The sequence below is a fragment of the Meriones unguiculatus genome, chromosome 4 (assembly GCF_030254825.1).
Source record: "Meriones unguiculatus strain TT.TT164.6M chromosome 4, Bangor_MerUng_6.1, whole genome shotgun sequence".
Taxonomy (NCBI): domain Eukaryota; kingdom Metazoa; phylum Chordata; class Mammalia; order Rodentia; family Muridae; genus Meriones; species Meriones unguiculatus.
The window spans coordinates 48856285-48876877 of record NC_083352.1 but is presented as its reverse complement, the minus strand read 5'-3'; the positions used below and the strand labels follow the sequence as shown (position 1 = coordinate 48876877).

Sequence of the window (20593 nt, the reverse complement as noted above, 5' to 3'; positions counted from 1 at the left end):
GTATAGCCTCTGATATTATTAGAAGACACAATCCCATAGCAAACTCCTTAATCCTCTATTTCTCAGTCTTCCCACCTCCTCTTCTGAATGGTCCCTAAACCTTAGATATGAAAGGGTTTTGTAGACGCATCCAATAGGGCTGGGCTCCAAAACTCACCATTTCTATTGGTTTTGGCTTTATAAGTAATTTATTTAATGGTACAGGCACATGTTTCTATAAGTAATTTATTTAATAGTGTAGGTATATGTTTTTATGCTCACACATAAGGTAAAGATTGAATTTTTTCTTTATATATCAAACAGAAAATGATTTTTAAAATCCTATTACACCCACATAGTTAGAATTTCATATTTATGTCATATTTACTTTCTAACATTTTTACAACAATGTGTATCTTTAATTCACCCACAAGTTATAAAAATGGTATTACCTTCCTTATATTACACAACTTTAGAAGGAAAAATGAGTCATTTACAAAGACTACAAATTATAATTTTGTTATTTTATATGGCAATGCCGGAAAATAGAGGAATGACATCAAAACCTAAAAGCAAAACATTATTTCTAGCTAAATTTTGATAGGAAAACCTAAGTGCATGTTAAGTATGAGAGTAATAAAAATAATGCATCTGTGGGTAAAGAAGCTTTAAAGCTTTATAGCCTTGTGTACCAAAGTTGAAAAAAATTAACACAAGACATCTTTAATTAAACAGGAGAAGTGATCTTACAAAGAAGAAATAGGCACCCTTAAAGAGTATCCCACAAAACAAGGCCTTGACAACACTTCCCAATGTACTGTTGCAAGTTTGAAGACTTTAAACAGGTTGACTCTTCTGCTCCAGAGAAAAATGTTCTGGGTTGGGAGCTGGAGGAGTCCAAGAAAAAAAAATTAAACTACTATGGTATCTCTTATTTCAGACCTTGCGGTCAATTCATAAAACACACGGGCAAAGCTGCATGGAAAACATAATACAATCATCAATCCCAGAAAAGGGTTCTGTAAGAAATTATATTATAGGAATTTCATAGCTTAGTTTGTTTTCCCAAGCATGTATACAAATCCAAGTGACCTACTTTTTCTTTGAACTTTGCTCTTCTCTAAGTACAGCTTTGTTTTCTTATGTCATTCATGGATGTTTATATTCAAACTTCTAGTCAACTAGGGATGGTAAAACCATATTTAGAACTTGTGGATAAATTAATAATACATCTGGAGAATATTGACATTGCTAAAATATTTTTTGAAGATGAACATTATATAAAATAAAAAAATTAACCATGTATAAATAATAGGATATTTAAAAAGTGCTTTTGTGCTTGGGGTATGGACAGACACATAAATGAAAGATTCAGTGTTTATCTTCTTTGTATCAGAACATTTTTCTACAGCATTAAATATCTTACTTACATAACTTTAGGTTAATAGCCAAAGGATCTCTCTCTGTTTTGGTGTGTGTGTTGTATGCATGTGTGCATGACATGTGTTCAAACATAGAAGCCAGAAGAGGGTGTTGGGTGTCTTCCTTATCACTGTTTCTTTTATATTTATTTATTATTATTAATTACAGTTTAGTCACCTTGTGTTCCAGCTGTAACCCCCCTCCCTCATTCTCTTCCAAAAACATTCTCCCTCCTTCATCTCCTTCCATCCCCCTCTCCAAGTCCACTGATAGGGGAGGTCCTCCTCTACCTCCCTCTGACCCTAGCATATCAGGTCTCATCAGGACTGGCTGCATTGTCTTCCACTGTGACCTGGCAAGGATGCCCTCCCACTTCAGGAGGAGGTAATCAAAGAGCCAGTCACTGAATTCAATTCAGAGACAGTCCCTGTTCCCCTTACTAGGACACCCACTTGGACACCAAACTGCAATGGGCTACATCTGAGCAGGGATTCTAGCTTATATCCATGAATTGTTTTTAGTTGGAGTATCAGCCTCAAAAAGGACCCCTGTGCCTAGATTTTTTGGTTCTGTTGCTCTCCTTGTGGAGATCTTGTCTTCTCCAAGCCTTACTATCTCCCTCTTCTTTCATAAGTTTTCCTATACTCTGCCCTAAGTTTGGTTATGAATCTTAGCATCTGCTTTGATACACTGCTGGGTACAGTCTTTCAGAGGCCCTTTGTGGTAGGCCCCTGTCCTGTTTCCTGTTTGTTCTTTCTTCCAATGTCCATCCGTTTGTCTTTCTGAGTGAGGATTGATCATCTTACCCAGGGTCCTCCTTCTTGCTTAGCTTCTTTAGGTGTACAGATTTTAGAATGTTTATCCTATAGTATATATATAATATACACTTATAAGTGAATATAAGCTGTTGTGTCTTTCTGCTTCTGGGATACCTCACTCAGGATGATCTTTTCTGGTTCCCAACATTTACCTGCAAATTTCATGAGTTTCTTGTTTTTAATTGCTGAGTAGTAATCCACTGTGTAAATGTGCCACAATTTCTGTATCCATTCCTCCATTGAGGGACATCTGGATTGTTTCCATATTCTGGCTATTACCAATTAAAGCTGCTATAAACATGGTTGAGCATATGTCCTCATTGTACATATTTTGGATATATGCCTAGGAGCAGTATATCTGGATCTTGAGGTAGAAAAGTGCCAGATTGATTTCTAAAATGGTTGTACAAGGTGAGAGGAGCTCCCAACAAGTCTCTGCACCAGAGGCTGAGTGCTCCACTCTAGGCAAGGGGATTGTGCACCCAAGGTTGAGATGGCTGCTGGGGGTGCTGCTCTGGTCCAGAGGCTCTGAGCTCCAATCTGGGCTGGCAGTGTGTCCTCTTCTGGGCCAGAGGCTGTGCATACCTCTGTGGGCTGGAAACTAAGGGCTCTGCTCTGGGTCGGAGGCTTAGCACCTCACTCTGGGATAGAGGCTGTACTGCTTTAACTGGATGTCTACATGTAGAAAAATGTAAATAGATCCATATTTATCACCCTGCACAAAACTAAAGTCCAAGTGGATCAAAGACCTCAACATAAAACCAGACACATTAAATCATTTAGAAGAGAAAGTGGGGAAGAGCCTTGAATTCATTGGTACAGGAGACAACTTCCTGAACAGAACACCAACAACACAGGCTCTAAGATCAACAATCAATAAATGGGATCTCACAAAGCTAAAAAGCTTCTGTAAAGCAAAGGACACCATCATCAAAACAAAACTACAGCCTACAATTGGGAAAGAATCTTCACCAACCCTCTATCTGACAGAGGGCTAATATCCAGTATATATAAAGAACTAAAGAAGTTGAAACACAAAAAATCAATTCATGCAATTAAGAAATGTGGTAAGGAGGTAAACAGAAAACTCTCTGTAGAGGAATATAGAATGGCAGAGAAACACTTAAAGAAATGCTCAACCTCATTAGCCATCAGGGAAATGCAAATCAAAAAGACCCTGAGATTTCACCTTATACTCATCAGAATGGCCAAGATTAAAAAGTCAAGTGACAACACGTGCTAGAGAGGTTGTGGAGAAAGGGGAACCCTCCTCCACTGTTGGTGGGAATGTAAACTTGTACAACAACTCTGCAAATCAATCTGACATTTTCTCAGACAACTAGAAATATCGCTTCCTCAAGATCCAGCTGTACTACTCCTAGGCATATATCCAAAAGAGGTTCAAGTACACAATAAGGACATGTGCTCAACCATGTTTGTAGCAGCTTTATTTGATCTCAAGCTGTACTTCAGAGCAACAGTAATAAAAACTGCATAGTACTGGCATAGAAACTGAATGGTGGATTGATGGAAATGAATAGAAGACCCAGAAATAAGCCCACACACCTATGCATACTTGAATTTTGACAAAGAAGCCAAAAACATACAACGGAAAAAAGACAGCATCCTTAACAAACAGTGCTGGTCTAACTGGATGTCTACATGTAGAAAAATGCAAATAGACCTATATTTATCACCCTACACAAAACCAAAGTCTAAATGGATCAAAGACCTCAACATAAAATCAGACACACTAAATAGGTTAGAAGAAAAAATGGGGAAGTGCCTTGAACTCATTGGCAGAGGAGACAACTTCCTGAACAGAACACCAATAGCACAGGCTCTAAGAGCAACATGAAACTGAAAAGCTTCTGTAAAGCAAAGGATACTGTCATCAGAACAAAATGACAGCCTACAGACTGGGAAAGGATCTTCACCAATCTTACATCTGATACAGGGCTAATATCCAGAATATAGTAAAAAAAAAATTAAGAAGTTAAAAAGCAACAAACCATGTAATCCAATTAAAAAATGGGGTACAGAGCTAAACAGAGAATTCTCTTTAGAGGAATATAGAATGGCAGAGAAACAGTTAAAGAAATGCTCAATGTCCTTTGTCATCAGGGAAATGAAAATCAAAACTACCTTGAGATTTCACCGTACTCCCATCAGAATGGCTAAAATCAAAGACTCAAGAGACAATACATGCTAGAGAAGATGTGGAGAAAGGGAAACCCTCCTTCATTACTGGTGGGAATGTAAACTTATACAACCACTTTGGAAATCAGTCTGGCGAATTCTCAGACAATTAGGAATAGTGCTACTTCAAGATCCATCTATACCACTGCTAGGCATGTATCCAAAGTATTCTCAAGTATACAACAAAGACATTTGCTCAACCATGTTTGTTTCAGCTTTATTTGTAATAGCCAGAACCTGGAAACAAACCAGATTTCTGTCAACTGAGGAATGGATACAGAAATTGTGGTACATTTATACAATGAAATACTACTCAGCATTTTAAAACAAGGAAATCATGAAATTTGCATGAACATGCCAGGAACTCGAAAAGATCATCCTGAGTGAGGTATCCCAGAAACAAAAAGACACACAAGGCATGTACTACCCACTTAGAAGTGGATATTTGACTTATAGCATAGGGTAAATATTTCAAAATCTGTACACTTTAAGGAATCTAAACAAGAAAGAGTACCCTAGGGAAGATGTTCAATCCTCATTTAGAAGGGCAAAGGGGATAGATATTGGAAGCAGGGGAAGACAGGAGCTTATCACAGAGGACCTATGAAATACTGTACAGATCAGGGTCTCAAAGTAAAAGCTGAGGTTCATAGCCAAACTTTGGGCAAAGTGCTGAGAATCTTATGGAAGAAGGGAGAGAAAGACCTGGAGGGGACAACAGCTCCACATAGTCAAAATTTTTGACTATCAGAGCCAAAAAGTTTGGTTCCAAGGTGTCCTGCCGAGACTGTTCCTTCAACTAAAGGCCATGAATATAGAGGCTGTAATTTCCCTGCTCATATGTAGCCCACAGGCTTCTCAGTCTCCAAGTGGGTATCCTAGTAAGTGGAACAGGGGTTGTCTCTGACTTGAACTCAGTGGCTCTTTGATCACCTCCCACTGAGGGAGGAGCACCCTTACCAGGCCACAGAGGAAGAAAATGCAGCCAATCTTGATGAGACCTGATATGCTAGGGTCAGAGAGAAGGGGAGGAGGACCTTCCCTATCAGTAGACATGAGGGACATGGGAGGAGATGAGGGAGGGAGCTACAATTGGGATATACCAAGTGAAGCAAATGTAATTAATAAAAAATAATTTTTTTAAAAAAGTGAATAAATTGTAAGAAATAAAAAAAAATAAAAAGAGATACAGAAAACTGTTTATTAAAATAAACAGTTGATCTGGTTTTAATTTTCAAATTTAATATGAAAATAAAGTAACTGCCAATGGTCACAGATCTAAACTTTATACTCTGTCATGTGCTATATATACACACACATATATAGCCCATGTGTAATGCACATAAATGCTATGTGATGTTCAGCCGTTTGTCCAATCTTCTCACAGAAGATAGGACACGTGAATTTAGGCATCAAACCTAAATTGCATTTTTTCAAAAGTTCAGCACATACTCATTCAAAAGCTGTGCTCACATATAAGTAGGACTGATATGTATAACATTTTGAAATATTAAACATCAACTTGCTTTTTTAGGTTAATGTTTTAGATCATGTAGTCTCATGTGCCGTCAAAGCATATGGTATGTACTTCATGATCACTTTGTGGCCTTGGCAGATTCTTGATCATGTGACTGTAAGAGTGTGCTGTTTAAATTTTGTCATCTTGAAACAAGTGAGAGGCATCTTGGAAGAGCAAACCTCAACTGAGGTATTGCCCCCATTTGACTGGTAATAAGCATGTGTGAAATTTTCTTGAATAATTCCTGATAGAGGAGGACCAACTACAGATGATGCCACCCTGGGCAGGTGTCCTAGGATATATAAAACTGCAACCTGTGCAAACCAGTAAGTGTCATTCCTATACAGTCTCTGCTCCCATTCACATCTCCATGCTCCTGCCTTGTCTTCCCTTTACTTTGGACGGTGGCCTGTATGCTAATGAACTTGTTCCTTCCCAAGTTGTTTCAGTTCTTGGTGTTTCGTTACAGCAATCAGACAGAAATAACTAGAAAAGGAAGGTAACCTTTTACTCTTATAAAATCCCTAATTTTTCTGATGTATAAAAAGCTTCGGAAAACTTCATGTAGGAGGTTTTTATAATAGTATGAGTGAAACATGAAATGGACCTGACTGAGGACAGTAAGCATGGAGACAGATTCAAAGAATGAGATGTATACAAAACCATCATGCTTTAAAGGAACTGTGTTATACCAATAAGGCTGGTCCAGGTCAGATAAGCCAGTAATTTTTGAGCATTTTCATTTTAAGTATTGCTATATCTATTGAACATTTTTCTGGAGTATGAAGCTCTGAGAGGATTGTAAATCTACTTGCTATCACAGACAGCACCTGCTTAGCCATCCTTGGCCAATCTGTTACTTCTCTGTGCCAATGCAAAAGCTGTTATACCCATCCAATACACCACTATGTTTAGCAACACAGCAAATAACTGCTACAGCATCCATATGGCAAACTGTGCTTCTAAATTGTTCATTACAGTCGACATCCTTGGCCTGAAAAGCAAATGACAGTAGTTGCAGATGTTTTCAGCAGTGATTTTTCTTTTAAATGTCCCTTAAAGACATAGAACACGGCTTTTAAGTTTAGAGATGAAATGAAGGCAGAATATCAAAAAGCAAACCAGAGACTTGGCGATGATGTTATTTTTAATCACACTGGAGAAAGTGTTCATTAGACCAGTGTAGAATAAACAATTAAACAACACAAATTTTCATAAGAATGACTCTAAGAATTTTTTTTACACAGAATTCTGCAAAAAACAAAAGCTCTGAAGAGTATCATTGAAGATTTAAAATAATCCAAGCTAAAAATTTGTTTTTACTTTGGTTAAAAGCACATATATGTCACTTGGTGGGGATAACCGTCTTGCATGCCCCAGGTCTCGCCTCTGAGAAAAAGGTATCGGACGGGTCTGATGCTCTTTGGGTGGATGACACCTAAAGGAACATCAGTACAATGTCCCAATTTATTTCTAATATCAGAGATCAGACCTCTACTCTTGCCTGATGCGTCCAAAACAAAAAAGGGGGAACTGTAGAGAGCTGCGTAATGCCGCGCCTGAAAGATGGAGCTGGTTTCCGCCTTCCACCTTCCCGATGGTGAGTGCTCTCTGTCACAAACAACTCCACATTTGGCTAAGGCTGAGGATCTGGCTTGCTTCCATGTATGTGGACCTATCTGCATTGCCCATGTGGCATGCTGAGGTTGGCTACCCAGAGGCTATTTAAAGTGGGCTGGCTTTACCCAGGGTCAGATGATTGTTCAAGGTTCCTGAATAAACTGCATTGAAAAAAAAAATTTGTTTGTTTATTTATTTGTTTAACTATTATTTATTTATTACAATTTATTCATTTTGAATCCTGGCTGTAGCCACCTCCTTGTCTCCTCCTAGTCCCATCCACACTCCTCTCCCTATGTCCCTTCCCTAGTATCAGGTCTCACTGGGGCTGGCTGGATAATTTTTTTCTGTGGCCTGGCAAGGCTGCACTTCTCAAGGGGAAGTGATCAAAGAGTCTGCCACTGAGTTCATGCTAGAAACATCCCCTGTTCCCCAAGCTGTATTATGGAGCAACATTAATAAAAACAGCATGATACTGACATAGAAAAAGACTGGTAGATCAATGGAATTGAATAAAAGACCCAGAAATAAACCCACACACATATGGAAACTTGATTTTTGACAAAGAAGCGAAAACCATACAATGGAAAAAAAAAGCATCAACAACAAATTGTTCTGGTCTAACAGGATATCTACATGTAGAAAAATGCAAATATACCTATATTTATCACCCTGCACAAAAGTAAACTCCAAGTGGATCAAAGACCTTAACATAAAACCAGACACATTAAATCTGTTAGAAGAAAAAGTGGGAAAGAGCATTGACATCATTGGCACAGGAGACAACTTCCTGAACAGAACACCAATAGCTCAGGCTCTAAGATTAACAATTAATAAATGGGACCTCATGAAACTTCTGTAAAGCAAAGTACACTGTCATCAGAGCAAAACGATAGCCTGCAGACTGGGAAAGAATCTTCACCAATCTTATATCTGACAGAGGGATAATATTCAGAATATGTAAAGCAATCAAGAAGTTAAACAGCAATAAACCAAGTAATTCAGTTAAAAATGGGGTACAGAGTTAAAGAGAGAATTCTCAATAGAGGAATATCAAGTGGCAGAGTAACATTCAAAGTTCTTAGTCATCTGAGAAATGAAAATCAAAATGTTCCTGTGATCACCCCCCATCCATCAGAATGGCTAAGATAAAAAATTCAAGGGATGACACATGCAGGGGAGGTTATGGAGAAAGAGGAACTCTCCTCCATTCCTGGTGGGAATGTAACCTTGTACAACCACTTTGGAAATCAATCTGGTACTTTCTCAGAAAATTTGGAATAGTGCTACCTAAAGATCCAGCTTTACCACTCCTGAGCATATATCTGAAAGATGCTAAACCATAGGACAAAGACATTTGTTCAACTGTGTTCACAGCAGTGTTATTCATAATATCAAGAATCTGGAAACAACCTAGCTGTCCCTCAACTGAAGAATGGATAGAGAAATTGTGTTATATCTACACAATTGAATACTACTCATCAATTAAAAATAAGGAAATCATGAAATTTGCAGACAAATGGTGGGAACTAGAAAAGATCATTCTGAATGAGGTATCACAGAAACAGAAAGACACACATGGTATATACTCAATTATTAGTGGGTATTAGTCACATAATACACTAAAATCTATAGTCCTAAGGAAGCTAAACAAAAAGGAAGACCCTAAGAATGAGTCTGAAACCTCAGTCAGGACAAAGTGGATAGTCATCAGAAGTAGAAGGATACAAGGAACATGGCAAAAGGCTTCTACAAGGGTCCTCTGAAAGACTCTACCCATCAAGGTATTGAAAGAGATACTGAGACTCATAGCCAAACTTTTGACAGAGTGCAGGAAACCTTATGGAAGAAGAGGAAAATATAAAGACCTGGAGGGGACAGGAACTCTACAAGGAGAACAACAAAGCCAAAAACCTGGGACCAGAGGGGTCTGCAGAGACCAATACTCTAATCAAGGACCTTGCACGGAGAGGACCTAGACCCCCTGCTCAGAGGAAGCCCTGAGGCACCTAAGTTTCCAAGTGGGTTCCTTAGTAAGGTGGGGGGAGGTGCTTTCTCTGACATGAACTCAGTGTCCTGGGTAGGGGGGGGGTAGTCTTGCCAGGCCACAGAAGAAGATGATGCAGCTAGTTCTGGTGAGACCTGATAGGCTGGGTTTAGATAGAAGCAGAGGTCCTTCCATATCAGGGGACTAAGGAAAGGACATAGGGGGAGAAGAAGGAGGGTGGGTGAGACTAGAAGGAGATGAGAGAGGAGGCTACAGCGGATTTACAAAGTGAATAAATTAAAAGAAACAAATAAACAAATAAAACGAAAAACATGATAAATACTTGACAAATGCAAGGTGATTTATATTCTGTATAACTGAAAAACATTTTAATGACAAAATCTTTTTAGATGACTATATGTTTTTAATTTGAGAGAAGAAAAAGATGGATTTGGGTGGAGAGATGAGGATGATATAAAGAAGGAGATGGGAGAGAGAAAATGAATAAGAATATATTACATGAAAAAAATAACTATTTTCAAATTTAAAAACCAGAGATGTTTAAAAATGAAGATGTTTCAGACCAAAAGAAACAGTGATTGTAAACTGGATAACATTGTTAGGGAACTATTATTTAAATAGCTGATGAAGTATGACCTGGAATTTGAAACTTAGGTGGAAGTGATATCTTATGTTGCTAGTTTTAGTATTTGTCATAGTCAATGTTCCTCTATTAAAGAATTATGCCATAATTTTAGATCACCAACTTGCATTGAAGTAGTTTAAGAGAAAGGTGGTTTTTTTATTATACTTGCTAATTTGATAATGTTTTAAAATTAAAGTAATATAATTGGTACATAAATATTAATTTTAAGATAAATCAACAGGCTGTGGGCAGCCCAGTCATAATTTATATATCTATATCACAGTTCCTTCATCAGGGATTATCATGCAAGAAGGGATAAAAATATTATAAGACCCAGAGAACCAGGAAATTATCTGTAAAGCAGACTTTCTTAAAAAGGGCTGAATAAATAAGACTGGAACAGTATCATTATCACTGAATATCACATCGTGCAAGGAGAAGTCTTGTGGCTCCATCCCTAGACAAAGAATTACAGGCAACCAATGACTTCTGAGAATGCAATTAGTTTTCACTGGGAAGAGCGTGCCTCTTGTTTGCTAAATGCAGAAAGGTAGGTCTTCAACTCTATACCCATAATCAACAATAACAGACTCACCAGAATATATTAATATATTTCAGGATTTGTGCATATCTATATGAGACAAATTTAAGGAAAATAAGAAGGTATTAGCTTGAGCCTGGGAGCACTGGAGTTGTTGGAGGGAGGGTAACTATGAGGGCCTGGAGAAATGAAAGGGAATGGGAAAGTAATTCTATTTCAATTAAAATTTATTTTCTTGAAAGTACAAACAGAACAAAGGTACAATACAATTTTAACATGTAAACATGTATAATGTTAGAAAAATAGCTTGCTCAGGAGGTTCTGTAACAATGACATTACATTATGAGGACATACAAATAGAAAAGAGAGTTTCCCGAAAGTAGCAAGAATAATAGTGTCTTGGTGGATAGGAATAGTTAACAAGAGAAGAAAGAAATTCTTAAAATAGTCATGTTATGCTAAAAATATATAGGAACAGTGAATTAAGTAGTCAGATAATATATAGTATCTACATATATTTACATATGTAGTCAATATATATTTACATACATATGAAAATATAGTAGAATCTACACTATAGTGTTTTGCACTATATGAAGAAAGGTATCAAACAGAGACATAATAGATGGAGAAATCACAAGGATACTGTGGAAACAAATAATGTTATTTCTACTTTTAAAACAAGTGTATATTAGAAATAGAGTAAATTAACATTAAATATAAAATAAATATTGGTGAGGATTTGAGAATTGAGTGATTTTAACATAATATGCTCTGCTGTAGTCCAATGTAGATTTAAAGATAAGACCAATGAAAAGAGCCAAGATTAGTAACAATGGGAAGAAGCAAATTAAAAGTGGCTGCTAGAATATAAAGTGATTAAACTTTTATTTGCTATTCAATTGTTTCATTTAAATTGCTTTGAGTGTCAGATGATACAAAGAAATTTTCCTTCAATAAATAAGACCTGAAAATAATTTTTATTCTCTCTAGAGACAATGATATTGCCAAATAAAAATTAGAATTAATTAACATGCCAAAGAAAGTGGGGGGAAGTTCATAATTAATTTAACGACATAAAAAGTAAAAGGCCGTTAAAGATGGTTGACAGATGAAATAAAGCTAAGTGTTTTGTTAATGCTAGTTAAGACTGAATGGAGGAGGACAGAGAAAAAGGACCCATAGAAGCTTTCTTCTTTCTCATGCCCTGTAAAACAAGTGTGGCCTGGTATTACTTCTCTTAAGGGACCATTTGACACATTGTTGACAATCGCAACAAACATGATACTTGTCAGTGCCTCAAAATTCTCTTCCCAGTGTTGGCAAAGTTGGTTTATCAGGAACTTTCATTGTTAGAGTGGAAGAGTACAGAAATGATGTAAGTAAAGGAATGAGAATTTAGTTGGTTTGCATTTTTAGGGAATATAGTTCACCAGGGCTGGGAAGTCTTGGTGGCAAGGACCAGTGTGGTCCCGGTGGCAGAAACTTAGAAGTATGGCTTCCTCACCAATCTACAGACAAACAGAGAGCTCAGGTTAAAATACCAGAAACTCTTCCTCCAGCTAGATATTACTACCTGAATGTTACTTCACATCACACCAGCTAGAAACCAAGTGTTCAAATACCTACAAGGAACATTGAATAATCAAACTGTTATTAAACTCTAAAAAAATCAACAGTCAACCCCAAGTCCCAAGTTCCCAAGTCCGTCTTGGAAAACCTTTCTTTTACAATTTCCTTTGAGACAGAAAATAAAAAACAAAACAAAAACAAACACAAAACAAACAACAACAAAAATCCCCAAACAAAAAATAACACACACACACACACACACACACACACACACACACACACACACACACACTCTCTCATACACACCCACCAAATGAACAAACAAAAACAATGGCAGAGTGAAAAAGGAAAGGCAGCTGCATTGATGCACATGCAAATCCACCCGACCTTTCTGAACTAAATTGCATTCTACCTCTCATAAGAAATTTGGTGGCAGGAAGAAAGAAAGAAAGAAAGAAAGAGAGAGAGAGAGAGAGAGAGAGAGAGAGGAAGAAAGAAAGAAAGAAAGAAAGAAAGAAAGAAAGAAAGAAAGAAAGAAAGAAAATTAGTGGTTTGATATGAAAAAAAGCAATATTTATAAGCATGATTTTTCTTTGTAGCTTTGAAATTTGTGGGTAGAATTTTAAGACAATGAAACCATTCTGTATGGTGTAGAAGTGGTACAAACATAACCTGCTGTTGTGAATTTTTATAGCCTCTAAAAACTGTCAACACAAAGAAAGAACTCTAGGGCAAAGTAGGGCCTCTATTTTCTCAGTAAATCAACTACATTAAATCAACTACATTAAAAAGAAAATAAAAATAATAAACAAATTATCAGGCTGAATTTTATAATCAATATTTTCTAAATCATAATCTGGTCTAACAAGTGCCTATCAATTTTACAGCAAATGTTTTCAAACAAACCAGAGCTCAAAAACCATGGCCATTTAATGCCCATCCTCAAAATTAAAAAATGAATTTAATTTATTATTTTTTTCTTGTTGCTTCTGTTGTGTAAAAATCATAGAAATTTTAATCCAGCAACATAGCTGCTCTGGCAAGGGACCACATCCGAAGGCCTTCTGGTGTATGTGGTCCAGCTGGAATACAAACATTCTCTGCATTACAGTATGATCTGTCTGGGAATACAGACAAGACATGCCCTCGGTACACACTTTTAATCACAAACAATGAAGATAAGGGCAGTGTATAGAATGAAGTAGCCATGTTTGAAAGTGATGCCTAATGGAGGGGCATATGAAGTGAAAAATCAGAGGAAGATTTGACAAAATGTATCAAAGATAGGATACATCCAAATCTCACTAGAAAAAGACAGCAAAGAAAGGCTACTTAAGAGCAGTGCAGGAAGGGGGGGGGGAGAAAGAGAAAGGTTTGTTTATTTGGTTATTTGGTTGTTTTGTTTTTAACAGAGAATTTCTTAATGTGACAGTTTTACAGAAACTGGTTGCAGAGAGAACAAGCTGGGCACAGGTGAAGATGGAAAAAGCCAGATAATAAGAATGATCCAGAAGATTAAAACATATTGCCAGAATTGGTTTGAGGCCAGGCAGAGCAATTCAGTCAGAAGCCAAAAAAAGTTCGAATCAGTCAGTTTGGAAAGGTGTTTAGACTAGAACAGCTTATTTGAACAAGCCAGTGAGAGTTCAGAATGAGGTAGAAAAGTTTGGGAATAGCTTTCGTCTCATCCCCACATCTCAGGAGATAAAAAAAAGTACAAGAAATGAAACCTAAACTCCAGTTACAAATAGTAAACACTAGTGATCCAAACATTTAGGAGGCTGAGGCAGGGGGATTAGTTTGAGACCAGTCTGAGCTACCTACTATTAGTCAGTTTCTGGTCCAGCTTGAACTGCATAGTCACACACTATCTCTAAAATAACAAGAAAAAATACATAAAACCCTACATATATGTTGGTGTGTATGTATGTATGTACATATAAATATATTTCAGTCATATTTATATTATGATAAAGCAAGAAAAGTAACTATAAATTAATTACTGAATTATTTTTGTAATAGATCGTATCTTAACCAATAAAACGCAGCACGCATTTAATTTTTTAAAAAAATTGAAGTATAAAATACCTTGAAGAAAAATGAAAAGAAATTCTTTCTTCTCCTTTGAGCATACTAATAGAGCATAATCTCTACTCAGAGGTAAATAAATACAGTCATTTCTGAAACTGGTTTGTCTACCATAAAGTACTATATGAATGCAATTTTTATTTGCAAAGAATTTCTACTATTTGTGATTTTCCACGTAAATTGTAGTTATGACATTTTTAAATGATTTGAAATTTCTTCTGTAAATCAGTGAAATAATAAACCAGAACTAAACCATCTAAGGGCCTGGCAAAAGTAGGAGGAACACTATTGTATGGTTAATAAGTTATCTGCATTTTTATTAAAATATCTGTTTAGGCTATTTATATATTTTTTAAATATTAGACATCTAAAAATAGATTTTTTCAGTGAAAATAAAGCAGATTCACTAAATACTAACTATATTTCTTCACCTTTACACAACTGCCTGTGTTTTTCATGTGAATTCAACATTAATTCTCAGTGTTTACTCCACTGAAGATGAATCTTAATGGTCACAATTTTTGCCCTAATTTACACATGGTATCTCTATAAAGTATGAAATTCTCAGAGCTACATATACACATTTCCCTCCATTAAGTTAAAAATATTTATAGTTAAAAGCTTAAAATATTCAGAAGATACAATCTATTATTAAATGTGGAATACCTTTTATGTTGAAGCAATCTAATTGATTAATTTCAAACTCAGATTAGCAATAAATTTTACATCTACCTTTGTCTCTTTTACTCATTTTGTTGTTAACTAATCTAATAATTTTAATGTTGTTCAAGATTTTTATTAAATAACTTTCATTTGTATAAATGAGCATTTGCCTAAGCATATGTTTATGCACCAGATGAATGTAGTGCTGTCAGAGGAAAGAAGGCATTGGATTCCCTACCACTGGATTTATAGACAGCGGCGAGCAGCCAAGAGGGTGCTGGGTATTGCACCCTGGTTCTTTTGAAAAGCAGTCCCTGCTTTTACTGCTGAAGAATCTCCCCAGTCTCTAATTTTTTATTGGCTTCCATAATTTTTAAATTACTAAGATCTATTCAAAATCTTTATCATCATCATCATTATTATCATTATTATTAAATAAAATTTATTCCCTTTGTATCCCAGCTGTAGCCTCCTTCCTCATCTCCTCCCGGGGCCCAACCTCTTTCCATCTCTCCCACCCCACTCTGCCCCTCTCTTAGTCCACTGATAGGGGAGGTCCTCCTCCACTGCTAAATGATCCTAGGCTATCAAGTCTCATCAAGACTGTCTGGATCCTCTTTTTCTGTGACCTAGTAACACCTCGCCAGGGGGAGGTGATCAAAGAGCAGGCAACTCAGTTCATGTCAGAGGTAGGTCCTGCTCTGCTTACTTGGGGAACCCCATGAAGACTGAGCTTCCCTAGCCTACATCTGAGCAGGAGGTCCAGGTCCTCTCCATCCATGGTCCTTGATTGATTTATCAGTCTCTGGAGGGACATCAGATTTTTTCGCTCGTTGGTGTCCTTGTAGAGATCCTGTGTCCTTCTGGTCTTTCTATCTCCCATTCTTTAATAAGATAGTCTGCATTCTGCACAAAGTCTGGCAATGGGTCTCAGCATTTTCTTCAATACCCTGATGGGTAGAATCTTTCAGAGGCCCTCTGTGGTAGGTTCCCTGTCCTGTTCCCTGTCTTTGCTCTGTTCCCATGTCTATCCTGTTTGCCCTTCTGAATGAGGATTAAGCATCTTCCCTAGGGGCCTCCTTGTCATTTAGCTTTTTTAGGACTATAGATTTTAGTATGTTTATCCTATATTAGGTGGTTAATATCCACTTATTAGTGAGTATATACCATATGTGTCTTTCTGCTTCTAGCTTCCATAATTAATGTAAGTTAAATTTTTGTATTATAAAAAGGTTTTCTTTACTAATGTTCAGGAAAAAGAAGGGGCTGTGCAACAATCGCTTACCATAGGCAAAGTCCTGGGTTTGAGAACCAGAGTTAGAGATGGAGAACTCAAAGTTTTTTTTTTTTTTTTCATCGATGAACTGATTTATTTATATTGAAGTTACATACGAACTGCAATATGAAATACTCACTTACAAATTTTATTTATTTATTTTTTTGTGCCTGTGTGTGTGTTCACATGCATGCGTGCATGGGTATACACTTATATGGAAGTATTTATATGGAAGTTGGAAGACAATCTTTCAAGAACAAAGTTTTATTTAATAAGATTTTAAGTTTTTATTCCAGGCAATGGTATAAGAGATAGGTATTAAATAGCAGACACTCACACGTGTGCACACAATAAAATGTTAACTGCTCATGTGTTTGTAGCAGCTTTGTTTGTAGTAGCCAGAAGATGGAAACAACCCAGATGCTTCTCAGTTGAGGAATGGATACAGAAATTTTGGTATATTTACACAATGGAATACTACTCAGCAAGTAAAAAGAAGCAAATCATGAAATTTGCAGGCAAATGGTGGAACTGGACAAAATCATCCTGAGTGAGGTATCCCAGAAGCAGAAAGACACACAGGGTATATACTCACTCATAAGTGGATATTGGACATATAATATAGGATAAACATGCTAAATTCTGTACACCTAAGGAAGCTAATCAAGAAGGAGGACTCTGAGTAAGAGGCTCAATCCTCATTCAGAAAGGCAAAGAGAAGACAGCAAAAGAGGGAGAAAACAGGGAGTAGGACAGGAGCCTACCACAGAGGTCCTCTGAAAGTCTCTACCCTGCAAGGTATCAAAGCAGATGTTGAGACCAATAGCCAAACTTCCAGCAGAGTGCAGGGAATCTTATAAAAGAAGTGGGAAAGAGTAAAACCTGGAAAGGACAGGAGCTAAACAAGGAGACCAACAGAACCACAAAATTTGGATACAGAGGTCTTTTCTGAGACTGACATTCCAACCAAGGATCATTCATGGAGATAACCTAGAATTCCTGCACATATGTAGCCCATGCCAGGTCAGTGTCCAAGTGGGTTCCATCATAATGAGAACAGGGACTATCTCTGACATGAACTGATTGGCCTGGTCTTTGATCACCTACCCCTGAGAGCGGAGCAGCATTACCAGACCACAGAGGAAGACAATGTGGCTACTCCTGATGAGACCTGATAGACTGGGATCAGAAGAAAGGGGAGGAAGACCTCCCCTATCAGTCGACTTGGGAAGGGGTATGGGTGAGCCAGAGGAAAGGAGATTGGGTTTGGAAGGGGAAGGGAGAGGGAGATACATGTGGGTTACAAAGTGAATAAACTGTATTAATAAAAAAAATGCCCTCCCCCTGAGGGGGAAGAAGCTTTACCAGGACACAGAGAAAGACAATGCAGCCACTTCTGATGAGACCTGATAGACTAAGATCAGAAGGAAGGGGAGGAAGACCACCCCTATCAGTGGACTGGTGGAGGGACATGTGTGGAGAAGGGGGAGGGAGGGTGGGATAGAGAGGGGAGGAAGGAGGGAGCTACAGGGGGATACAAATTGAATAAATTGTCATTAATAAAAATAATCTCAAAGAAAAGAAAAGAAAACAACAACAACAACAAAAGAAATAAATCTATTTAGAACTCAGGCACATTATTGAGGCTGAGGCAGGAGAACTGTCTGAAGTTGATGCTGGCTTGCGCTACATGACTAGAATATCCAGTCAGTTAAGAATACACTACAAGGTCTTGTTTCTGAAGATCAAAACCAAACAAATAACTATTAAAGAAAAGTACTGTTTGTCCACAGAAAGCACATTATGCTAGCTCTGAACATAAAAAAAAGCTTTCCTTTTGCAGACACAACTCTTATTAATAAAGTATTTAAAGACTCTTGGGAATAAGCATTACAATTTCTGGTAGAATCGGTTTTAGAGTTTATCTTCTTTAAGCCCACTGTACTTGAGGAAGTAAGCAGAACAGCTACCTTTAAAGTTGGGCCTGATTCTTGCATCATATCCCGATGTCCTCCCCATTAGCTTGTCCAGAAAATCAGAAGGTGACATAGGAGCACTTCGGGATCTTGCACTGTTTGTTTCCTTCGTGGCGACCAAACTGTGAATGAAAATAAAGCAAGAGACTTTACAACAGAAACCAAACACTGTTTCCTAGATAAGTAAATATGTGAAGCAAGAATACTTCTGTCACTGCATGCAAAGAAATTAATACCATACCATGAACATTATGAGATAGATATTTATGGATATATGATTAATGCTAGTTTTTAAAATTACATTTGGTCCTTGTGGAGCTCCTATCCTTTCCCCATCAGACTAACTCCCCTTCTTTCTTATGATTCCCTGTACTCTGCCAAAGGTTTGGTCATGAGTCTTTGCTTTGAAAACACTGCTAGTTAGAGTCTTTCAGATGCGCTCAGTAGACTCCTGTCATACGTTCAATGCACATCCCATCTGTCTTTCTGAGACTGACATTCAACCAAGGACCATGTATGGATATAACCTAGAACCTCCACTCAGATGTAGCCTGTGGTAGCTCAGTAACCAATTGGTTTCCCAAAGTGAGGGGAACAAGGACTATTTCTAACAGGAACTCAATGACTGGCTCTTTGGTCTCCCCACCCCCGAAGGGAGGAGCAGTCCTGTTAGGCCACAGAGGAGGGCTTTGCAGCCAGTCCTGAAGATACCTGATAAAACAGGATCAGATGAATGGGGAGGAGGTCCCCCCTATCAGTGGACTTGGAAAGGGGCACGGTGGAGATGAGGGAGGGAGGGAGGGACTGGGAGGGAATGAGGGATTGGGACACGGCTGGGATACAGAGTTAATAAAATGTAACTGATAAAAAATAATAATAATAAAATAAAAAAAATTACATTTGCTAGGAGTGGCATTATGTTATCATAAACCAGGGAACAAAATCTATTTCCAAATTATTAGCCATTCAAAATCTCTTTACTCTTTAGGAGTACAGATTTTAGTTTGTTTATCCCATGTTACATCTCTCATATCCACTTATAATTGAGAATACACCATGTGTGTCTTTCTGATTCTGGGTTACCTCACTCAGGATGATCTTTTCTATTTCCACACATTTCTGCAAATTTCATGATTTCCTTGTTTTTAATGCTGAGTAGTATTATGTGTAAATTTCTGTATCCATTCCTCAGTTGAAGGGCATCTAAGTCGTTTCCAGATTCTGTCTATTTTGAATAAAGCTGCTACAAACATGGTTGAGCAAATGTCCTGTTTGTATACTTGAGCATATTTTGGATATATGCCTAGGAGTGGTATAGTTGGATCTTGTGGTAACACTATTCCTAATTTTCTGAGAAAGCTCCAGATTGATTTCCAAAGTGGTTGTGCAAGTTTACATTCCCACCAGCAATGAAGGAGGGCTCCCCTTTCTCCACATCCTCTCCAGCATGTGTTGTCCCTTGAGTTTTTGATCTTAGCTATTCTGATGGTTGTAAGGTGAAATCTCAGGGTGGTTTTGATTTTCATTTCCCTGATGACTAAGTACATTGAAGATTTCTTTAAGTGTTTCTCTGCTGTTTGATATTCCTCTATTGAGAATTCTCTGTTTAGCTCTGTACCCCCTTTTCTAAAATTGGATTACTTGGTTTGTTGCTGGTTAACTTTCTGAGTCTTTATATATTCTATATATTAGCCCTCTGTCAGATATAGAGTTAGTGAAGATCCTTTCCCAATCTGTAGGCTGTCATTTTGTTCTAATGAGAGTGTTTATTATTTTTCATAGAGCCTGTGCTGTTGGTGTTCTGGGAGGATCCTAGGGAAGGGCCACAGTCCTCATTCAGAAGGGCAGATGGGCTAGACATTGAAACAGGAGAAGAACAGGAAGCAGGACAGGAGCCTATCACAGAGGGCCTCTGAAAGACTCTACTGATCAGGTAATTAAAGCAGATGCTGAGACACATAGATGCATAGTGTCCATGCCTATAGCTCCAGCACTCAGGATATTGAAGTAAGAAAATTCTAAGTTCATTGTCACCCAAGGCAGAATAATGAATCCTCGTTTCAAAATAAAGTTAAAATATACAAATACAATTTATCCTTTCTCCACACCGGTTCTATCCTGTTAATAGCTAGGTTTTCAGACCAGATATATGGCGGGTTTTTCCAACATCAACATACATATTCTATATCTTAACGAAATGTTCACAACAGATGAGAAATCTATAAGTACAAAGAAATGGTTTTAACTAGAGTTACTAATAGAGGAAGTGTTCTAATTGAAGAAAGAA

General features: G+C 37.5%; 1 protein-coding gene across 2 annotated transcripts in view; it reads right to left on the bottom strand.

Annotated features, from left to right (window-relative positions):
* Glra3 (glycine receptor alpha 3) overlaps positions 1-20593 on the bottom strand; it is a 186262-nt gene that overhangs the window by 115774 nt on the left and 49895 nt on the right. For both annotated transcript variants that reach the window (XM_060381794.1, XM_060381793.1), the window contains exon 2: positions 18301-18428. In XM_060381794.1, the coding sequence (XP_060237777.1) occupies positions 18301-18428 (128 nt within the window). The remainder of the gene's footprint in view (positions 1-18300; positions 18429-20593) is intronic.